This window comes from Aulostomus chinensis, chromosome 9 (assembly GCF_037954235.1).
Source record: "Aulostomus chinensis isolate RoL2024-O1b breed Wild chromosome 9, RoL_Achi_v1.0, whole genome shotgun sequence".
Taxonomy (NCBI): Eukaryota; Metazoa; Chordata; class Actinopteri; order Syngnathiformes; family Aulostomidae; genus Aulostomus; species Aulostomus chinensis.
The window spans coordinates 3,693,607-3,712,755 of NC_141328.1; the positions used below are offsets into that span (position 1 = coordinate 3,693,607).

The 19,149-nt window shown below is 47.4% G+C and overlaps 1 protein-coding gene across 10 annotated transcripts in view; it reads left to right on the top strand.

Moving 5' to 3' along the window:
* Positions 1 to 19,149, top strand: part of plekhg5b (pleckstrin homology domain containing, family G (with RhoGef domain) member 5b) — a 76,279-nt gene that overhangs the window by 46,248 nt on the left and 10,882 nt on the right. For all 10 annotated transcript variants that reach the window (XM_086213156.1, XM_086213153.1, XM_086213155.1 and 7 more), the window contains 7 exons: positions 1,746 to 1,887; positions 2,880 to 2,979; positions 3,160 to 3,220; positions 3,628 to 3,719; positions 3,840 to 3,976; positions 7,125 to 7,291; positions 18,655 to 18,846. In XM_086213156.1, the coding sequence (XP_086069282.1) occupies positions 1,746 to 1,887; positions 2,880 to 2,979; positions 3,160 to 3,220; positions 3,628 to 3,719; positions 3,840 to 3,976; positions 7,125 to 7,291; positions 18,655 to 18,846 (891 nt within the window). The remainder of the gene's footprint in view (positions 1 to 1,745; positions 1,888 to 2,879; positions 2,980 to 3,159; positions 3,221 to 3,627; positions 3,720 to 3,839; positions 3,977 to 7,124; positions 7,292 to 18,654; positions 18,847 to 19,149) is intronic.

Sequence of the window (19,149 nt, forward strand, 5' to 3'; positions counted from 1 at the left end):
GGTCCAAATATTGGTCTGAGTGATCGGATCTTAGAGCGCCCCTTAATGCATCTTGGCTGCATTCACACCTCCACTTACTGCTGTCCCCTTGATCAGATCGGTCAAGAATGTTAATGATGATTATGCCATTACAGAAATAATAGCAAGAACTATTAAATCGAGGGAAAACCAAGTAAATGAGAATCCCGTTTCAGCCCAGTTGTGCTTAATGGCGGAGATCATGATGGTCCCATCGGCAAACAAACCCATCCTCTTAGTTTGCCTCTCCTCAGAGCTCACTCACCCCTCAGTGTCTTTCTATTGAAAGCCTCCCCTTGGCGGGGGCTCTCCTGGGGTATAGTGACCCTTGGTGAAGAAGAGGAAGGGAGGAGTTAGGGCTGGCGGTGGCAGAGGACGGAGAAGAAAGGGAGAGAGAGGAAAAAGAGGAGAGGACCCTTGTTCGTGGAGCTCGGCACGGAGCTGTTTAATCTCTGCAGGACCGTCAGATGGCTTTGACAGAGCACAGGCACCAATTAGGCTGCAAGATTAGGGGGGCTTTGTACTTCTGAAAAGCTTCTGGACTGACTTTTTCTCTTCCTTCCTGCCTTGGGTTTATATCTTTACTGGGACTCATCGCCCACCCTTAAACTTATCCTCCATCCATCTCGCCGTCCCCCCTTGCTTCCTCCCCCCTGGCTGTCCTCTCGCAGCCCTGTGACCTGCTCCTGACAATCTGCGATTATACCTGGCTAGACATTGAGAGCAGGGGATTAATAAGGCAGCTCATCAGAGTGGCTTGACAGGGGCACGTTACAGAGTGAGTTAGCTGCTCGGCGAGGTGGAGCGGTGGATGTGCATCGGGGTCCTGGGAGCTGGGCCGACATGGATACAGAGTCAACTTGTACGGTAGAGTACCAGGGGTGTGGGGGCGGAGACACAGCCTGTGTGACAGCATTTCAAAGTCTTATGTAAAGCTAAAGCATGTAACAACTTAGTTTAGTTACTTAAGGGAGGCCCTTGTGTCACATGTCTGTTGTTGTGTTAGCGTGAAAGCTAGACTGTTAGCATGCTTTCAAACCCCATGTGTGCACACACACACACACTGTTGCACAGACACACTGCTCCTCCTGCGTACATGGAAACAATGACAGGAAGTACATTAGCGGGACCTCCATTGTATCTCCCCATACATCCTCACTTCCTGGGGAGGGTGTGGGTGATGGCGAGGGGGGACATAGGGTGGAGTGAGAAGATGTAGAAGAGCCCCTGGTGTTTCTTGGCTCCCAGTTGAGGTGAGGGAACGAGTGTGTGTGTGTGTGTGTGTGTTGGGGGGGGGGGTGGTCTGTCTGGCCTGAGACGGAGCTCCTTAATCCTGCAACCTTCTGCTGCCTCGGTGCTGGGGCCTCTGCAGCGCTGCGGTCGGCAAGTCTCCCAGTTTCTGACCTGCGGTCGGTTGCATTGTTTAACCTCCAGGGATATGATTTTGGATTATGTGTGGTTAAGCTGGTTCCAGATCAGCTCACAAGGTGAAAAACTGACTTTATGTCAGTTAGTAGTCATCCCACAGAGAGGGACAGATGGAGGGAAGGTGGGAGTCGCCAAACCGCAGGAATGCCCGCGGCGGCCTCTGTGGTCATTTAATTACTGCAGGCACAATAGTCAGGCAGGGAGCTGTTTGTTCTAAAAGTGTCTGACTGTTTTGCCCTTTTCAGTCTCATAAAATGTGTCTCTTGTCCTAATTATCCTTCTCTGTCTGTCCCCACCAGGTTTGCCACCATCCAGACTGCCAGGACCTGAATAGCAAGAGCCCCCTTCACCTGTGTGAGTCATGTGACTCGCGCTGCCACTCAGACAACACAGACAACATGCACTTTGACCGGCACCCCCGATTTGACTTACAACCTCAAGGTAGACGTGCTTCATTGTTTGTGTGCTGTTCTTTGTCTGTCACTGTGGCTGTGCCTCATTATAGGGTTCCAGGTTTTATTGTCGACTAATTAAGGCCAAGGTTCTACGAGCTAGCAAGACACGCCGATAGGTGATGCGCAGAGAAGGCTGTCAGTAGCCATGCTGACATTCGGGTATTTTTAATGCACATTTTAATTATAACAACAGAACATAGTTAACAAAACTACTAAATCTGACTCTTTTTTTACCCAGAAATGTTTATGCTTGCTGGAGGTATTTTTTAGCTTTATATCATGTTCATAAAATAAAACAACTTCCACTCAGAGGGACGATGGGCACCATTGACCTGACACTGTATCGTATTTGAATACTTTGCGAGGGTAAAAACTGCTGCTCAGAGAAGTGACTGACACATAAACATGACAACTGAAGAGGGTGGAGCAACACCATCAGCACTCGTCTCAACGCCAAATAAAATGGGCATATATTCACTTTTTTTTTTTTCAAATTTACATTTTTTGATAATTCAAGAGACATTTAAATAGAAACCTTTTCCTTTGGTGTTGAGGCTAAACTACTAGCTTTAGCCCGCAGGCTAATTCAATTACTGTCAAATGCTGTGGGCGGGGATGAGGAGCTCTGGAACCACACTAGCCCTGCAGACCCGGACCTTAAAATACCCACCCCTGAGATTTTTGTTTCTCCTGCTCCATAATAGAAGGAATTAGATTTAATTTGTGGTTTCACTTGGAACACATGTAATTTCCCCTTTCTGTCTAACAATGTAAGAGGGTCACAGTGCTGTGAGCGCCACAAACAAAGTTCCTCTCAGCTCTGGTCGAATCCGGAGGAACCGAAGTATCTGAATGGTCCTACATGATGTCTGTCGTTTAAGTTCAGGGAGAACCGACCCACGAGTGCCTGATTATTAACAGCTGTCTCAGGTGTGATCCAACACAAAAGAATGACTGCTGTGTTTTCTTAACCTTTAGCCTCCATCCTGGCCCGGAACGTGTCCACGCGATCCTGTCCCCCTCGCACCAGCCCCCCCTCTGACCTGGAGGAAGAGGATGAGGGGAGCAACGACCGCGGGTTGGTGACCCTGCATGACATTATGCTAGCGTTCCTCTATTATTGTCCGTCAGTCCGGCTTTTGTCCTTTCGCTCTGAGGACACATGAAATGTGTCTCCTGAGGGAGGACTGAAGCACTTCTGCTGAAGTCTCCTGTGCTGAGGAACTGCTTCATGATGGTGCGTGTAACTGTGTTGCAGGGAACGGAAAACAGGGGGAATGAAGTTGGTGAAAAAGAAGACGCGGAGACGACACACTGATGTAAGTAGTCACGCAGACACATGAGGCTGCAGTGTGCAACATAAAAAAAAAACAACGTCCTGGACAGAACCACAGTTTCATCTCTGTTCCTGGAAAGAGTTTGGAAGACTTTACATTTGTGGAAGGAAAACTCATTTGTCACTTTTTGCTGACTTTGATGGACGGATGGTTTCTCATAAGAATGTTGTGGACTGCAGGAAGACAGTTTGGAAGCAGTTTTTCAGCCCTTAGACTGTTGTACCATAATGGTATCTCCCAGGCTGCCCTTTGTCTGCGCCAGGCTTTACAGTGAGAAGGAGCCCCCCTGTGGATCTGCTGAGCGCATGCATACAGCACAGGCCCAGCGCCGACCAGCGGAGCTGCAGCTCCACCTGTGTAAACTAACAGTGCGTCTGTTCCCCCTGCAGGACCCCAGTAAGGAGTGCTTCAGCCTCAAGTTTGATCTCAACGTGGACATAAACACAGAAATTGTACCTGCTATGAAAAAGAAAACACTGAGGTGAGAGGAGAGGTCAGTCAGGGTCGTGACTGATAAAATTTTGCTCCGGCTAGTGTTTGTGGAAGACTTGGATAAGAAGGAGCTTCATGTAAAAGTCTACATTTTGGGATGTGTTACCAGAGAGGTTCTGGGACCTGTGTTTGAGAGGAACGGCATTGAGCTGTCACGGGTCGACTTGTTCCTGGATCAGTCCAACACACCGCTGTCCCTCAACTTCGAGGCCTACCGATTTGGAGGACACTACCTCAAAGTTAAAGGTAAAGACAACTTGATACGCTCACTTCAGCATGGCGTCATCTCGATTCTGCTCGATGGGGTTTGTCGGTTTTCATTCTGGATATTAAGAAGTGACGAGGCCACTGCAGGACACGTAGCATCCATAATTCGTCTTATTGTTTTATTCACTGGACGACTAGGAGCTCAGGTGGGGATTTAAATGTTTTAATAAACAACCGCATTCCAGGGATGACCAGCCCACCTCAGACGAACACCTATCAGGGGTGGAGGGCGTTCAGTGGCCCAAGAGCCGCGTGAGAGCAGGGGGGCTATTGGGCACTGGTGCAGTGGAGTGACTGATTCTCTAAAGAGAGTCTGGACTGCATAAAGCATTTGTGTTTGTTTGGAGGAGTCTGCAGGAGAACTGCACTGATCTGCTCGTAGTTAATTTCTCTGATGCGTGCGTGCCATGTTTTGTATTATTGAAACTTTACTCAAAGCAGAAAATGTTCTGAAAAGCGCCGTTTTGTTTCGACTCTGAATTGCAGATGTGAACCGTCGCGAGGTTGTTTCCTGGAGTGTTCTCTTCTTTGTCTTTGTGATGATAAATCAGAACCAAAATGAAGAACCCTCTATAAAATAAACTGATCGTCCATCGTCGCCTCATGTGGCGTCGCTGTGATGACCGGCCACGGCGAGCAGGGAGGAAAAGTGCAGCGGAACCAGACACAGTTTCTGGTTCTGGCATGAAGAGTCGAGCTGATGCCAGCGCCTAAAGGAAAACAGCTCATTTTACCTTTCTGCTTCCATCAGTTGCCCCCTGAGCACATTTGTATTTTTACTGATGTTCACTGGTCGTTAGCATGTTCAGTCTAGTGGAGTTGAATCTACAACTTTAATGCAGCGAAGGAGGCAGAAGTTTTACCCCAAGTTGATGTTTAGTCTTTCTATCCTCATTTCTCTCGCTGGAGAATCAGACTTTTGTAGTTCTGACATGATCTGCTGCTCGACTGATGCGTCACATGAAGCGTCTTGTCTTGTACTTCACCAAAAAAAGGTTTGGCTTTGGGGGTTTCTGGGTTACTGAGAATACCCCTGAATAGAGAAGATGTGGATTATGCTGTACGAAGCCCTGGGGAGCTTTTAAAGAGATCTCTTCGACTGTTTTGCTCTTATTAGCCATCAGTCACCGTTAGCTTCTAGCTAAATTTACATGGCCGGCTCCTTCTGCTTTCTGGAGGGACAGAGAATTGATGCAGCCAGGAAATAATGTCCTCATGTGCTCCAGATATTTGTGAGAGCTCAGAAGGCAAAATACGGTCTTTAATTCGGTACAGTCGTATCGTTAAAGGTACTAATTATTTATCAGAGTGAAAACAAGTTATGCAACGGGTCGTGAATCCATCGGCAGCGCAATAATTCAGATACAATCGACATGTTGGTGAAAATGTTTATGGTAGATCAAAGTAGTTGAGATAATGTGTCGACATGGTTTGACATTCTGACATTTAACTTTGTTGCCATTTAATTTCAATTGTGCAGTGCGTCTCTGTCCCTGTGCTCATTGTCCCGCTGTCAGACAGCTGGTTTTGTTCTTGTCGGCTGGTAACAATCACATTATGAACTTGCTTTGTCCATAGAAAGTTTGCAGGCTTTTGATCTCGCTCCTTGTAGTCATGGTGTATTTACGCGTCACTCCAAGTCTTATCTGTGGCAGCCTTCTAACAATGACCAGGCCCAACGGCGTAGGCCAGCTTCCTCTCACGCCCGTTGTTCTGGCTGAAGGGGAAAAGGAGTGGACCTAAAAATGATTAGAGCCTCGAGTGAAAACGATCTGCTCGGTTTGCCGCTCCTCCACGGTGCTCAGTGGTAACGGGACCGCAGGAAGGCTCTGGGAACGGTGCCTCTCCTCCGAGCACCACCGGTGTGCCACTTGTTGCAGTTTGTAGATGAAAGGCCTATTTAAGCCTGTAATAAGAGGTCCGGTGCCAAGACTAATTGCTGTTCTTTTGAAATGGTTTTCACCTCCTGACCGCAGTCTGGAGTCAGTGTCTGAAACGCTGAGGTGGAGGGCAAAAGTTCCACAGCTGTTGAGTCACGTGGCTCCGAGGCTTTAAGACAAAGACTGAAAACATCATTAGGTGTTATATTTACGCTCATAATAACTCATTATACTGCAGTCATTAGTCCGGATTTGCTGGTTGCACCATTTTTAACATGAGTCTCTAAGAGAAAAACGGAGTTAATGCTTTGGGTGTGGTGCTGCTGAGTTCACTATGAGTCAAAGCTGAGAGAAGAACATGAAATGACGAGGAAACGCTCAAATGAAATGATGCAATGATGATGAAGGTGAGGGCCTTTTTTTTTTTTATTTAAAAAAAAAAAAGGCCCTCATCATGAAAAACTCTGCCGCTGGCTGTACGTTCACTGTTTAAAACAAATGAAAATGTTCAACTAGGAAAGGCCCCCTTTTAAAGGAGAGGGTAGATTTGTAAATGAAGATCAATTTGAAACCCTGCAATGATTCATCCTGTTCATACTGGCCCGCATACTGGATCCAGTACCAACATGCTCCCAGTGCGCGTTCAGTGCTTACACTATTTCCTCCCACATTAATGCCGGGGTTAATGAGGTAGAATTTTAACGCTAAGGGAAGAACTTGCTTTTAAGACGACGCCAGTTACGAACAATGACCTACTTACTCGGTCAGCTCAGTTTCAGTCGTAGTTTAGACGGTTGGTTTTGTCCCTATCCCGTAAATTGTCCTCCTTTAAAGAGACGTCTCACACCAAACACGTCTTTTTCCTCTGGCCAGTAGGGTTGTATCACTGTCTCACTCATACAGTTACTTGTGTCCTGTGGATTATCTTTGTGGCATGATTTCAGGAAAGAGACATTGTGCTTCAGGCCATTATATTCAAGAGTAAACAGACGTTTCTGCTGCAACTGTCTCGGTTCTGGCAACTTGCAACAAAACAACCCTCAGCCATTAAAAGCAAGAAGGAGTTTCTTTTTCAATTTTTGGGGTGAGCTGTCCCTTTAAGAGTGTCCTCAGGATGGATTCAAGCTAAAACTACTTCAACCTGACTTTTGTTTTAAGACAGAAGAATGTGAGCGTCTCTTTTATCTGTAGCAGCTTCTTCTGCAAGCGACTGAATGTCATCAGTCTTTTTCTGCCTCCTCCTTTAGCGCGGCCAGGAGACGAGCTGAAAGTGGAGCAGGGTGTGAAGGACATGCGCTCTCTCAGCCTGCCCAACATGAAGCCCTCCGGAGGTCAGAGCCCCTACATTCTCACCCCAGGCAGCGAGAGGGTGGAGCACGGATCTCTGGGACGGCGTGAAAGCGTTGATCTGCTGGTGAGTTTCACCGGGGCTGAACACGATATCAGTGTCATCAGCGGACAGCTGTCGCTGCATGTGACGGCTCAAAACAGACCAGGCTGCTTCTCAGACTGGTGGAACTGAAACACACCACCCCTCCAAACCACTCCGTACACAAACACAGACACACCCTGTGACTCTCACTGTTTTGACACACCCTCTACTATTTTCCATCATTTCACCTCCAGCTCTCCACGATGCCCCGGCCGCTGCACTATCTCATTGTAATCCCATCATGATCTCATCCTATTCCATTACCTTTATCTGCCCAGCAGAACCCAGCAAATGTATTTTTGGATTTCCACCTCAGTCCACTGCCAGCTGTGTTGTGTGTCAGCCGGCTCCGTGCCGCACATTGACTGATGCGCTTTCCTAGGAACAATTTATGCCACTCGAGCAATTCCAAAAACTACAGGAAGTGCAAGAGTGGCTAGAGGATCCTGCTCGACTTGGCTCAGAGCTCGCAAATAGAACAGTCAGTCATCGGGTTCGTGGGATTAACGACTGCGACGTGCCCGGCCCAGAGTTCTACCGTAGTTCTGAAAGATGAGGAACTCTCTTCCGGCTTCCAGCATGTCAGTTAGGATTTGTTTAGTCAGGCTACAATGTTATGAGGAGGTCATGGGATCACCAGCATGTTTGTTTGATGGTTTGTTCGCAGGGTATCTGAAAAACCAAAGGATAGCTTTTGATGTTAATCGGTAGAAAGATAAATGATTTTAGAAGGTGAGTAACTTTTGTAGGTGATCATTTTGATGATACTTTGTTCATATTTTGTACCCACATTGTCTGCGTGCCGGAGGGATGTGAGTACTTTCTAGCTGCTCTTTTTATCGTCTATGATTTTATTCTAAACCTGCAGAATATCTGACATTAGTGGGGGGAAATAACTTTCTATGAGTGAGAGCAACATTTTTACCATTGACATGCATGTTTCCTTCCTCACTACTACAAGAGTACATGCATAGTGCTACTTAATTCCTCATACTTATGTGCCCTGTTTCCTGTTAAAAGGAAGCTAGGAAGGCTTAGCAGCACACAGCTAGTAGGTCAAAGGTACAAGAAGCAGCCCGGCGCAGGTCGGGTTGGTGTGGCAAAAACAAAACAGTAAAAAAGCTGGGTCCAACTCTTGACCGTTAAAGAAAGCATTTAATTGGAAGTAGAGTAAGAGGCCACCCCTGAGGGCAGGAGGAGTCATCAACTTTTTAGATTAATTTTCACTCATGATCAGAAGCGTTGGTGTGTGGTAGCTTTAGCTGCCGTGTGATTAGCATTGGGCTAGCGACTGTAGTTTAGCATCTTCTCATCATGAGCCAGCGGTGTCAGGTGTTAGCTCAGCTGGCTGGGGATTATTAGTCGGCCTTTGATGTGCCTGGAACAAGTCATTGGTTGCTGAAGCGCCTGGAGGCGAGTCTCGACCCTCTTACAGGTGAGTCTGATTATGTGTATACATGCACGCACTGTAAACAGGCCGGCGCTGATGTCATCGTGGCTCTGGGCAAGGAAACAGGTAGAGGCTGGGTTCAAGCTCTTTCCTGCCATCTGTGGTGGTGAAGTCCATCAGGTTAGTCATCATTTACAAGGCAGCAGAAACAAACACTGCAGGTTGTTGAGGAAATCAGTTTTAGTCATCCGGTGTCTGACCTCCTCCTGCTGGATAGACAGTACTTCAAACTAGTAGAAGTATTTTTTTTTTATTAAATGTATCTGGATTGCAAGCAAAGGACTCTTTTATTGAGTGTGAACATGAGCCACACCAGTGCTGACAAGTCTCAAACAGGCCTCAAGGGGGCAATAATGAGCTTCGTGTGTCGCTGCTGGTAGAAAACTGCACTGCTGAATGCTGCTGTTGTTTTGTGTACTGTTGCACTCTGGGATTAGAGAGCACACAACAACATCGGGCGGGAGGAGAAACTTCCAAACTCTGATGGGCGTTTATTTCTGGCCTCCGGTGGTTTTTAGTTTGTGGTTAGGGGCAGATGTGTTTCTTTCAGGGCCGATAACCAGCCTTGTGTGTTGATCACAAGTGTTTATGTGAGTCCATTTGTTGAAACGGGTCCATGAACTAACAAGAGTCCTTTGCCAGCGTAGCTCAATGAGGTCTCTTGATGCTTTTGTCTTGAACCGATTCAGCTGCAGAGACCTTGAGATCTGTTCTGGGTGCAGGCCCATATTTTATGAAAGCCGTCTGGAGGACAACAGTTGGACTTGGACATGGAGGACATTTGAGTTTCTATAGCAGCAGCCCTGGCACTCGCAATGAAACCCATGTGTGTCTTCTTTTGATAGAATATAAGAGCTTTTCTCATTCAGATATGTTCCCAGTGAGCAGATTTATGGCCTGGCACTGCAGTGGCTGGTGCCAGGCGTCAGAGGAAAGTCCTGTGCTCCCTGTGCAGGGTTACTCTTCAGCTACCTCTGCTCCAATGAGGTATTTCAACTTTACTATTGCATGCATGTTACATTTTATAGTCCCTGGCAACATTGTGATTGGCTTTAGGGAACTTTGATGATCTGGATTGATGATTTTACAACTGTGAGCTTGAGCCAAGCCCACTGATTGGTCAAATACACATTCCAGGCCTGCTGATAGTTCCTATAAAGCATCTGTGCCTCCCTGTTATTGCGCCATCGGGCAAATAATACGTTCTTTTACACCCTCACAATATCAGCAGTGTATCAGGTCGCCTTTCAAACTGACCTAGAATTAAAGGTCAGCTTTCGATTTACAAAACACTCATTTACAGCATCAATCAGCTTGTATTTGACATGAGGAGAATGAGCTCCTGGATCGATCTAATCATGTTTGCCTGCAGGGTTCGTGTAACTCACCGCAGTCCAACAAATACACTGAAGAGGGTTTTATCTGCCCGGCAGAGGTGGACCTCCTTTATGTTACTGCCTGTATTTACTGCATGGGACCTTCAGTTCTTTAATGAAATAAATGGAGCCAAGAGAATAGAAGAACCTGCAGGGTTTTTATTTTTTTATTTTTTAGAGGATTCCTGTCCGGCAATTCATTCCTGACTTGATAGAGAGACACCACAATCCCGGGTTCTAGTCAGACCTCGTCCCTCTGCCTCCTGCCCCTCTGTTCCAGGAGTCATGTACTGGTCACTCAATCTTTTTGACATTTCAAGCAGATCTTTATCACTAGAAGTGCAGTAGGCGAGTACACCTCCTGGTCCCGTAGCTCCCCCATGTCTTGCCGTCATCAGGCGTGACAGTATGGGTGTGGCGCTACCCGTGCCAGTGGAAGTCCCGTCAGGAAAACTTAACACCGTCATGTGAAAAGTCATTTATTGGGAGAAGCACAGGAGGTGATGCCGGGCGTGAGTTTCACAGCCAGCTCAGTGTGTCTGAAGTTCTGCTGCTTCCAACTCTTTGTGTCATTTGATTGCAGCAAGTGGATCAAAACGACGCTGGCGTTGTTGCTAGCGTGTACCAGTGTATGTGCCCAGATGCTGATGTGTACAAAGCACAAACTTATTCACCGTCGTGTCCTTCCACAAGACAAAGAGCCGGCGGCGTTTAAAATGATTGTTTTCTGAATGGAGTTTGGATTTGTAGGCACTGCAGTTTGACTGGTCTCTCCCTGACATCACTGGCGAAAAGGCTGATGACCACTGGTCCGTACTGGTTCTATACTGGTCTGCTATCAAACAGAATGCTAGCTTTATCTATCTATATATATATATATATATATAAAGATTTTAGCCTTTGTTGAATAGATTTTAAAACCTTTTAAACGCTTTCATCTATCAAATTCGTTTCTTTTTAAAAAAATTTTCAAGTGTCCAACACTGCTTCCGTTTACATACAAAAGTACGCAGAGAAACTGTGTCCGCCATACATGCCAAGCACATTCTCCAGCCTTCGCCACTTCTGTCTCCGGGGAAAACCGCCCACTCAGGCTCTGACAGAAAGCATGTCACAGCTGTCTTCCTTGCCCTGGTGCTACACTTATATCCGTGACTCATTTGACCCGTGTGCTGAGTTGATGTAATTGATCCCCGGGGTCTGGGCTCAGGATGTTGTCGCTCCATTGGTGTCGCTGGAGCGCCTCAGATTAGAGCGAAACAAGATCGAACACATGAGGGACAGGTCAGAATTGTGACACTGCTGTGCCTGAATCACGGGAACTTCTGTTGAATGTGCTGCAGGCTCTGGCTCACCTTTCCTTGAGAAGAGAAACTGCAAGTTTTACAGTTGTCATAAAGGCATTGTGATTTCCAGTAAGCACGGACTGCTCCTCGCCCTCTTCACAGTTACGGCTTTTTATAAACACCCACGTTGCCATAGCACAGTGGAAGCACCACGCCAACGCTGCTGGTCTGTCGCGCCCCAGCCACTGTCAATGAACTCATAAAACGGGGTAAAGTCTGCCGACCTGCAGCATTTGATGCAGACATTGCAAATTAGCGACTGGGGTCAGGTTGCAGGTGGCAGGTGGATGTTTTCCACCAGGGAGTTGGTGTCAGTGATGGATCCCCCACGCGTGTGTCAGGCCTCCCACGATGAGAGAAGAGCTCACGGAATTCCAGAGCTCCATCTCAAAAGTAGTAGTTTCAGCCTGTGGTTAGTTAGTGAATCTTTGTTACCGTATAAAAGCGCTTAAAGCCATCTTGCGTTTTATTTTCCCTCTCAAAACGTTCCCATAATGCAGATTAAACTCTAGTCTCTCGTAGCCCTCTACTAACCTGATGTGGATAAATCATGTAATCTTTAATTTCATCCAGAAAATCCAGAAGTGATCGAACCAACTGGATCCACATATGATAAAGAAGGGGCTGGGTCACGCTCAAAGCAGTCGGAGGATCAGAGCCGACCATGTAACCACGAGGGCCGTTGCGTACTGTCATTATTTTATTTCCGTAGTTTTTTCCTCTAAACACATTTTTCTATAAATATAGAAAAGATAAAATAATAGATTAAATACTGAATACTTTTTTTCAGAGCTACATGAAACTCATTTGTCAAATCTAAGCGTTTCAAACGTCATCAGGCCCTGTTTAAGCCTCCATGTTCTACTAACTAGTATTGTGTACTAACTAGTATTGTGTACTAACTATCATCAGTGTTGGCTCAACATTCCTGCTTCTTCATAGTTTCATGTAAAGATTAAACGATCGGTCAGCTGATTGATTGATTGATCAACAGAAATATATTTGATATTTCAACTCTGATTCATAGTTTCTGTCTGTTCAAGGTGAAAATGGCAAAGATAATCCAGCTGCCGCCTCTCAGACATGAGGATGCGCTGCCAGATGGGAAACTGAAACTGAAACGAGGTTTTCAGACAAGAATCGTGGGAGTCCCCCCCCCCCCCCCCACACACACACACACACACAATTCACTCGATTTATCCACTTGACACAAAGTTTAGAAATGAGTCCCTAATGGCAGACAGCGGCGGCGCTGCTAGATGACATCCGCACTGACCTGTCGGTCTTTGCCTCGGGGATGGAAGGCTTTTGTTATGTCATAGACAGACGCACAGGTAGATAGCGTTGTTTCATAATAGACAAGGACTGTGTGCTGGGGAAACACTGACGCTGACAAAAGCCCGGAAAACCCCTCAGGGCTGACGACTGCCGCGACGCCGTCAGCCAACGCTTCAGCTGTGACGGGAGTGGAACAGTGAAATGTTAGCACACTGAGGCAGGAACAGAGCTTGCGTTCTCTCACGTCTGCCGCTGTAGTGACACTGTATTCACGCCGCTGAATCCGGCCGCCTCAAACTGTGCACCAGCGGGGATGGTAATTGACTCTCTTGCACAACAGAGGAGATGGTCTCTCTGGTTCGCACTCCACAGCCACCACTTGTCTGACGATCTGACGCGTCACAATGGAGACGATTGTCCGTCAGAGCAGAGTCGCTTAGAATAACAATGGCTGAATCAGCAGCGAGTCAAACGGGCGCTCGTGGCTGCTTTTGTTCTGAGGAGCGTTCAAGAGGGCTAATAATTGAGTCAATAACCAAGTGAGACGAGAGACGCTCCATACAGCAGAGGAGTGTCAGTGGTGGTGAGAGCTGGGGCGTTAATATTAATGTCAGCTGGAAACCTGCGTTCTCTTCCTGCGGGGATGTGATACGAAGGTTCAGAGGACAAAACTTACTTTTTCACTGTCCAAGTTCCTTAAGAGTCAAGATGTTAGTCAGTTTCTGAGAATGTTTACATGTAGTTTTACCACAATGTACTGCACAGAGCTGGTAAATGTAAGTACTTTTTTGGTATAATTCTGTACATTTCTTCTTACTGGTGATGGTTTGGGTTCATTGGTTTCATTTTATGCTCCAGAACATCAGAAATGTTTAAAATGAACACACAAGTCACCCTCCTAATTAGGTTGTTGTGTGTGTGTGTGTGTGTGTGTGTGTTTGTGTGTGTGTGTGTGTGGGGGGGGGGGGGGCAAACTGTTGTTCAGTCTTCACATGCTGTGGGAGGAGCCAGCTTGGAAAGAGAAGGAGGTGTGCAGAGAGACAAAAGAGCTGCCCTGATGCCTGAAGGTGGAGACTGTAGGATGAACACACCTTTACGATTACTGTGTGCGTGTGTGTGTGTGTGTGTGTGTGTGTGTGTTCGTTGGCCTTCAGTGGAGTGTATCTGCAGGATCAGGTAGCAGAGGGAGCTAGAAAGCCTGAACGATGCTTCACTCTGCCCTGCACTTGAGTGGTGACCTCTGGGAAATGGAGGCTCCCTGACTCTCAGGAATAGTCTTGCGCCTTTTTCCAACTTTTCTTTTTTTTTCTCTGAGGGGATTTTATTTTCTTCTTCGGGAAAATGGTGCGATTCAGTCGTCTTTCATCCTGGCGCAGCTGGGACCTGCTGCACGTGGACTCGGAGATTCCCGAGTCGCCTCCTCCTGACACCAAATCAACAAGTGACTGTCAGGTGAGAGGTTTCCTGCGCCGCTTGCCACCAGCCCGGGTATCTTTGAGTTTGATTCATGGACGTGATCCCAGTTCAGGCTGCTTGTTTGGGAATCTTCTCAGCGGAAACATCAGACCTTTCTTCTCTTGCGTGTGATTGTTTATTTGGAGGCTGAGAGGGCGATCGTGGCTGGGATCTCATTACAGTCGCGGCTGCAGTGGTGAGGGTCACCATTGTTTCCACAACTTTCATCAGGCACCTCCGCCTGAGCGTTTCTGTTTGTGTTGCTGTTCGTCCTGATTATTGAAACAAAGTTGGCGGACTGAAGTGGCCTTGAAACGTGTGTTGACTGGCGGGAGGTTTTTTTTTTTCCTTATTTGCTGTTTCCTGGTTGTACACACGTGCTGTGTATATATGTGTATGTGTGGGGGGGCGGGCGTACGCAAACCTTCAGGAAGGTCACGCTGTTTTTCCGTCGTTAATCAACCCACCTGATCAAGGGGGGTTGTTATCAGGTGACTAACATGAAGGCAGCAGCAGGGGGTTGCTGTCATGCTTATTTCAATACAGTCCACCCCACCCGCACCCCCCACCCCTAAAGATTTTCTCCTTTTTTCCAGGCCAAGGTTAATGCCACAAACCACTGTGATTAGATAAGACCGCAGGCTGAGGCTTGATATCATTAACCAGACTGCTCCCCACTAAACCCACAACAGTAGCTCCCTCTGCGCCGTAACAAAGAGGGCCAGGGCACCTCGCTGCCCCCCGCCCGGACTGACAGGTTTACACAGGTGCACCTTTCGAAACATAGTGTGCTGGGCTGAGCTGTTAACTGAAGCTGCACTTGCTTAAATCGTGTCTGTTTTTATCATCCATTTGTGTCGCACAGCCGATTCAAAATGTCACATCAGAAAGTTGTGGGTGAAGGACGGAAGCCCTGGGATCAGATTGAGGGGACGTGCAGGAGTGGAGGAGCCAGAAACACATGACTTCAGGGCAAACTGCAGAAGAATAAGGGCTGATATCAGTCAGTATAATCTAAGCATGGCTGAAACGATCCTGTATCATTCAGTTCTAGAATCAACATGTTTTTTTACAAGTTTTCATCCCATGAAACGTCAGAATCGGCCCGGGAAATAAAAGAGCCGTCAGAATTTTTCCAACTGCCTTCAAATGGATTTTTTTTTTTTTTAGTTTCTTTAAGAAATCAGAGCTGAAAAATATCCAGTTTTCATTTCATTTCATTTATAGTGAAATAAAACATCTCAGCGTATCAGAATGGAAACAGATGAACAGCTAAACAGTTTCTGTTTGCTTTATCTGCACAAATATTCAGACTTCTCCTGCTCTGTGTGTGTGTGCGTGCGTGCGTGCGTGCTTATCTAGTAGTCATAACCAGCCTATTAAATGTGCTGAAACAAGCAAGTAAACAAAGGGAGTTTCCTGTGTGGTCGTTATTGGGGCATTCCTTCCTCCTCTTGTTTTGGCGAGCTAGCGTGGCATTGTTCACCGGTCTCCAAGCAATGATGGACGATAACAGAAAACACAACTTGTTAATCTTTTTCATCTCCAGGACCCTCAGGTTGACCCTGAATAAGCCACAGACCCCCAACCTGAAGTGATTCAGCTCCAGCGGGAGATGTTTGGCCTCACAAGTGTTTAAACGCCAGGAATCTCGGGTAGCCTCACTCAGCTGTACGGTTCGTGTTGCCAGATTTTGAAAAGGCGAGGCTTTTTTTTTCCGATTAAAATTTGGATTTTATTTCTTCCAACTTTGGCGTTAAAATGACATATTTAACGGTCACATCGGTGCGTCAGGTTCCTTGTGTTGGACTCCCGGAGAACCCCCCCCCCCCCCCCAGTAAAGAACGAAACCCTCTCATCCGTCTGGTGGCCCTTTGCTCTCTCCTGGGCAGCATGGCAGGGGTGTATTTCTACCAACTCAAAGAGACTTTGGCATCTCCACAAGCACCAGGATGTGTGTTTGATCCAGGGAGCCCCGACAAGCTGTCACCCTGACTCCACCTCCAAATATTCACATCACCCTCCCCCCCCCCACCCCTTATTTCCTGCGGCCCTGCCTCCTTTTTCCTGCCCAACACAATGAGGCAGGATCCTCCTGGTTGCTATGACTTCAGGCCAGTGTCCATATGAAATGCAAGCAGGCTGGTCTCCTCAGTGAGGAGGTTTCAGCGACCAATGTTTGGACAGCAGGACAGGACGGCGATACGAGGCTGTTCAAAGAGAAACCGTGTTCACGCGCGGCAGGACGCTGCGTTTGATGAGCGACCCTGTCAGGATCCTGTCCGTCGGACGTTTTCAAGACTGAATGAAGTTCGGCGCGAGTGTTTTTGACTCTGGATGTTTGACGTAGGGCGTGTGAGGAGAGAGGAGGTTAGAAGTTGAGAGCGCGCGGCAGCTGGCCCCTGGATGGGCTGCGATCCATGAATCCGACTGAGGGATTAGGATGGTTTTTGTTACCTTTGACATGCCGCTGGCTTCGATGGTGAGTGCTGAGAATTTACTGGGAAGCTGGCGAATTTCAATTTCAACTTGCTGGTCTTGTTGCTGTTTCCGAGAAACTAGCTCCTTGTTAGCGATTTTATAAATATTCCAGATGTTTTTACAGATGTTTGGCCGACACCTTCGCGCTCGCGTGAGCTGATTTGATCAGCAGCCAATGATAGCTTCAATTATTGGTTAATCTGCCGATTCTCTCCCTAATTATCTAACTGTTTGGTCTCTAAAACTAAAGTGTCCCAATGTTCCAAAGCTCAAGGGGACGTCATCAAATTCCTGCTTGTTTTGCTTTAACCTGTGTGAACCCCCCCCCCCCCCAAATCAATATACTGTATTTTACTGCAGGCAAACGAAATCAGCAGATTCTTTAATTTGAGACACCTTTTTTTTCCCAAAAAAAATCCCAATTAATCTGCCGGGTTAATTTTCTTTGGGTTATTCAACAGCTGGTTGCAGCGGCAAACATTTGGAAACCAGCAAAACTCCAGTATGTCACACGTTTGGTCGTACGCTTCACAATGAGGCCATCAATTGAAAATGAATTATTTAACCTGTTAATTTTTTTGTTCTGGACCCATGGATGTAAAGATTTGATTCCGTTCTGTAGGGGGGGTTTACGTTTGACTCTGGAAAATTTTCAGAATTTTTTGATTTTACTAAACGATTCAAGTCGTAAACAATAATCAGCAGATTGATTAGGAGACGGCCCTTCGTCGCAGCCCTGAGAGCTGAGCTCTCCTCTCAGTGCCATCCTCTGCTTTTCAGATGAATCAAAACTAACCGGGTTCAGTTTTCTATCTTTGGACGTTTGACCTCGCAGACCCTCCACTTCCTAACACCTGCATCCAGCTGACCCCTGTAGTCCACCAAAAAGTCCCTTGTTCTTCGTTACATTTCCTTTTATGTCTTTCACTTTCTATTTTTTCAAAGCCAGCATTTCTACAGGCGGTGACATCAGTTTTGTTGTCGGGATCCTTTGGAGGGGAAAAAAAAAACGGGGGGGGGGGGGGTTTGATTTCTGTTTATTCAGCTCGTTGCAGGCTCTCCGTCTTCCTTCGTGTTCCAGGGAGGTCGTTCTTTAGAACAACACGGTACCACCAGAGTGAAGCATGGTATTTCTTATAGTTTATTTCTCATACAAACATGTCACACACCCTGCATACGTTGACAAGGCTTTATCAAGAGTGTCCTGATGGCTGCTTTGCACACATTTGTTGGATCGGTCCGTTCGTTGATGCAGTGATACGCTCGCCGTCCTTCCGCTTCATATGTAAGTGTTTGGCTGGTTGTGTGTGTGTGCGTGTGTGTGTGCGTGTGCGTGTGAGGTGTCAGTAAAAGAATTTGGTTGGAATTGTCGGTCAGCAACAGTGTCAGTATCCAGGAATGCTGCGTTTGAAGAAGGGGGGTCAGTGGCGGGACCCTCAGTGACCCCCCACCGGCAGATTCCTCAGCACTGACACTACAACGGTAAAAACAACTGCTTCCTCCGATACTGAGGTGGCCCCTGTTTGTTTGCTTTGCTGGTGCTCGTAAAGTGGCCGGCGATGGCAGGAGTGAGGGTGCGCGGCTGGGCCTGCTGACAGGGTAACAATGGAGGGGGAACAATGGCCAGACTCGGGACGTCTGTTCTTGTGGAACAACCTCCCGCCTGCCCGCTGCCTGTGATGTAATAAGCATTCAGCGCGAGGAAGTGGCAGTCCTTCCCGCTCCTGTTTGTGTCTGGCCATCAGGATCGATGTAATTGTCCCACTGATGTCATCCCCCACGCTGAATTCCCCCCGATGATTTCCTGTTTATCCTGTCTTTGTGTATTTCTCTTTCCTCTTACATACGTCGCACTGGAAACTTTTTTTTTCTGTCCACTTGACACAGAGAAAATCCCTCCTGTCACTGTGTCCCCTTTCATTTTCTGTTTGCTGAATAAATGTCCTCTGTGCCTCGCAGGGTCAGGCGCGACGGAGGAAGAACATGACTGAGTTCCTGGGGGAGACGAATATTCCGACCCCGGACTCTTTGGCACAGATCGGCGGCTCGCTGCCCAGCGTGGGTGCCGGGCCTGACAGCTGGAAGAACCGCGCTGCCAGTCGCTTCAGCGGCTTCTTCAGCTCCAACGCTGGAGCTGGGGCCTTCGGCAAGGTAACGCTCATCACTGGCATCTGTTTGGGAGCTGAAACACAGGGGGATTTGATGGGAGCACTGAAGAGTGGGAGTATCCAGGGTGGGTCATAACGTTAGGCAAGGTCCTGACGGTGAACGGATGCGTTGGTATCCATCCAGGAGAGAGAGAGAGACACACACACACACACACACACACACACACACACACAGAGGTTACTGAAACAGGTGAAAGGCCGTGTGTCTCCTTGGAACAAACCAGTTTGAGCCAGCAGGCCTGTGACCCCTGGATTTCTGGGGAAAGAAAACAGCGTCTGAGGGGCA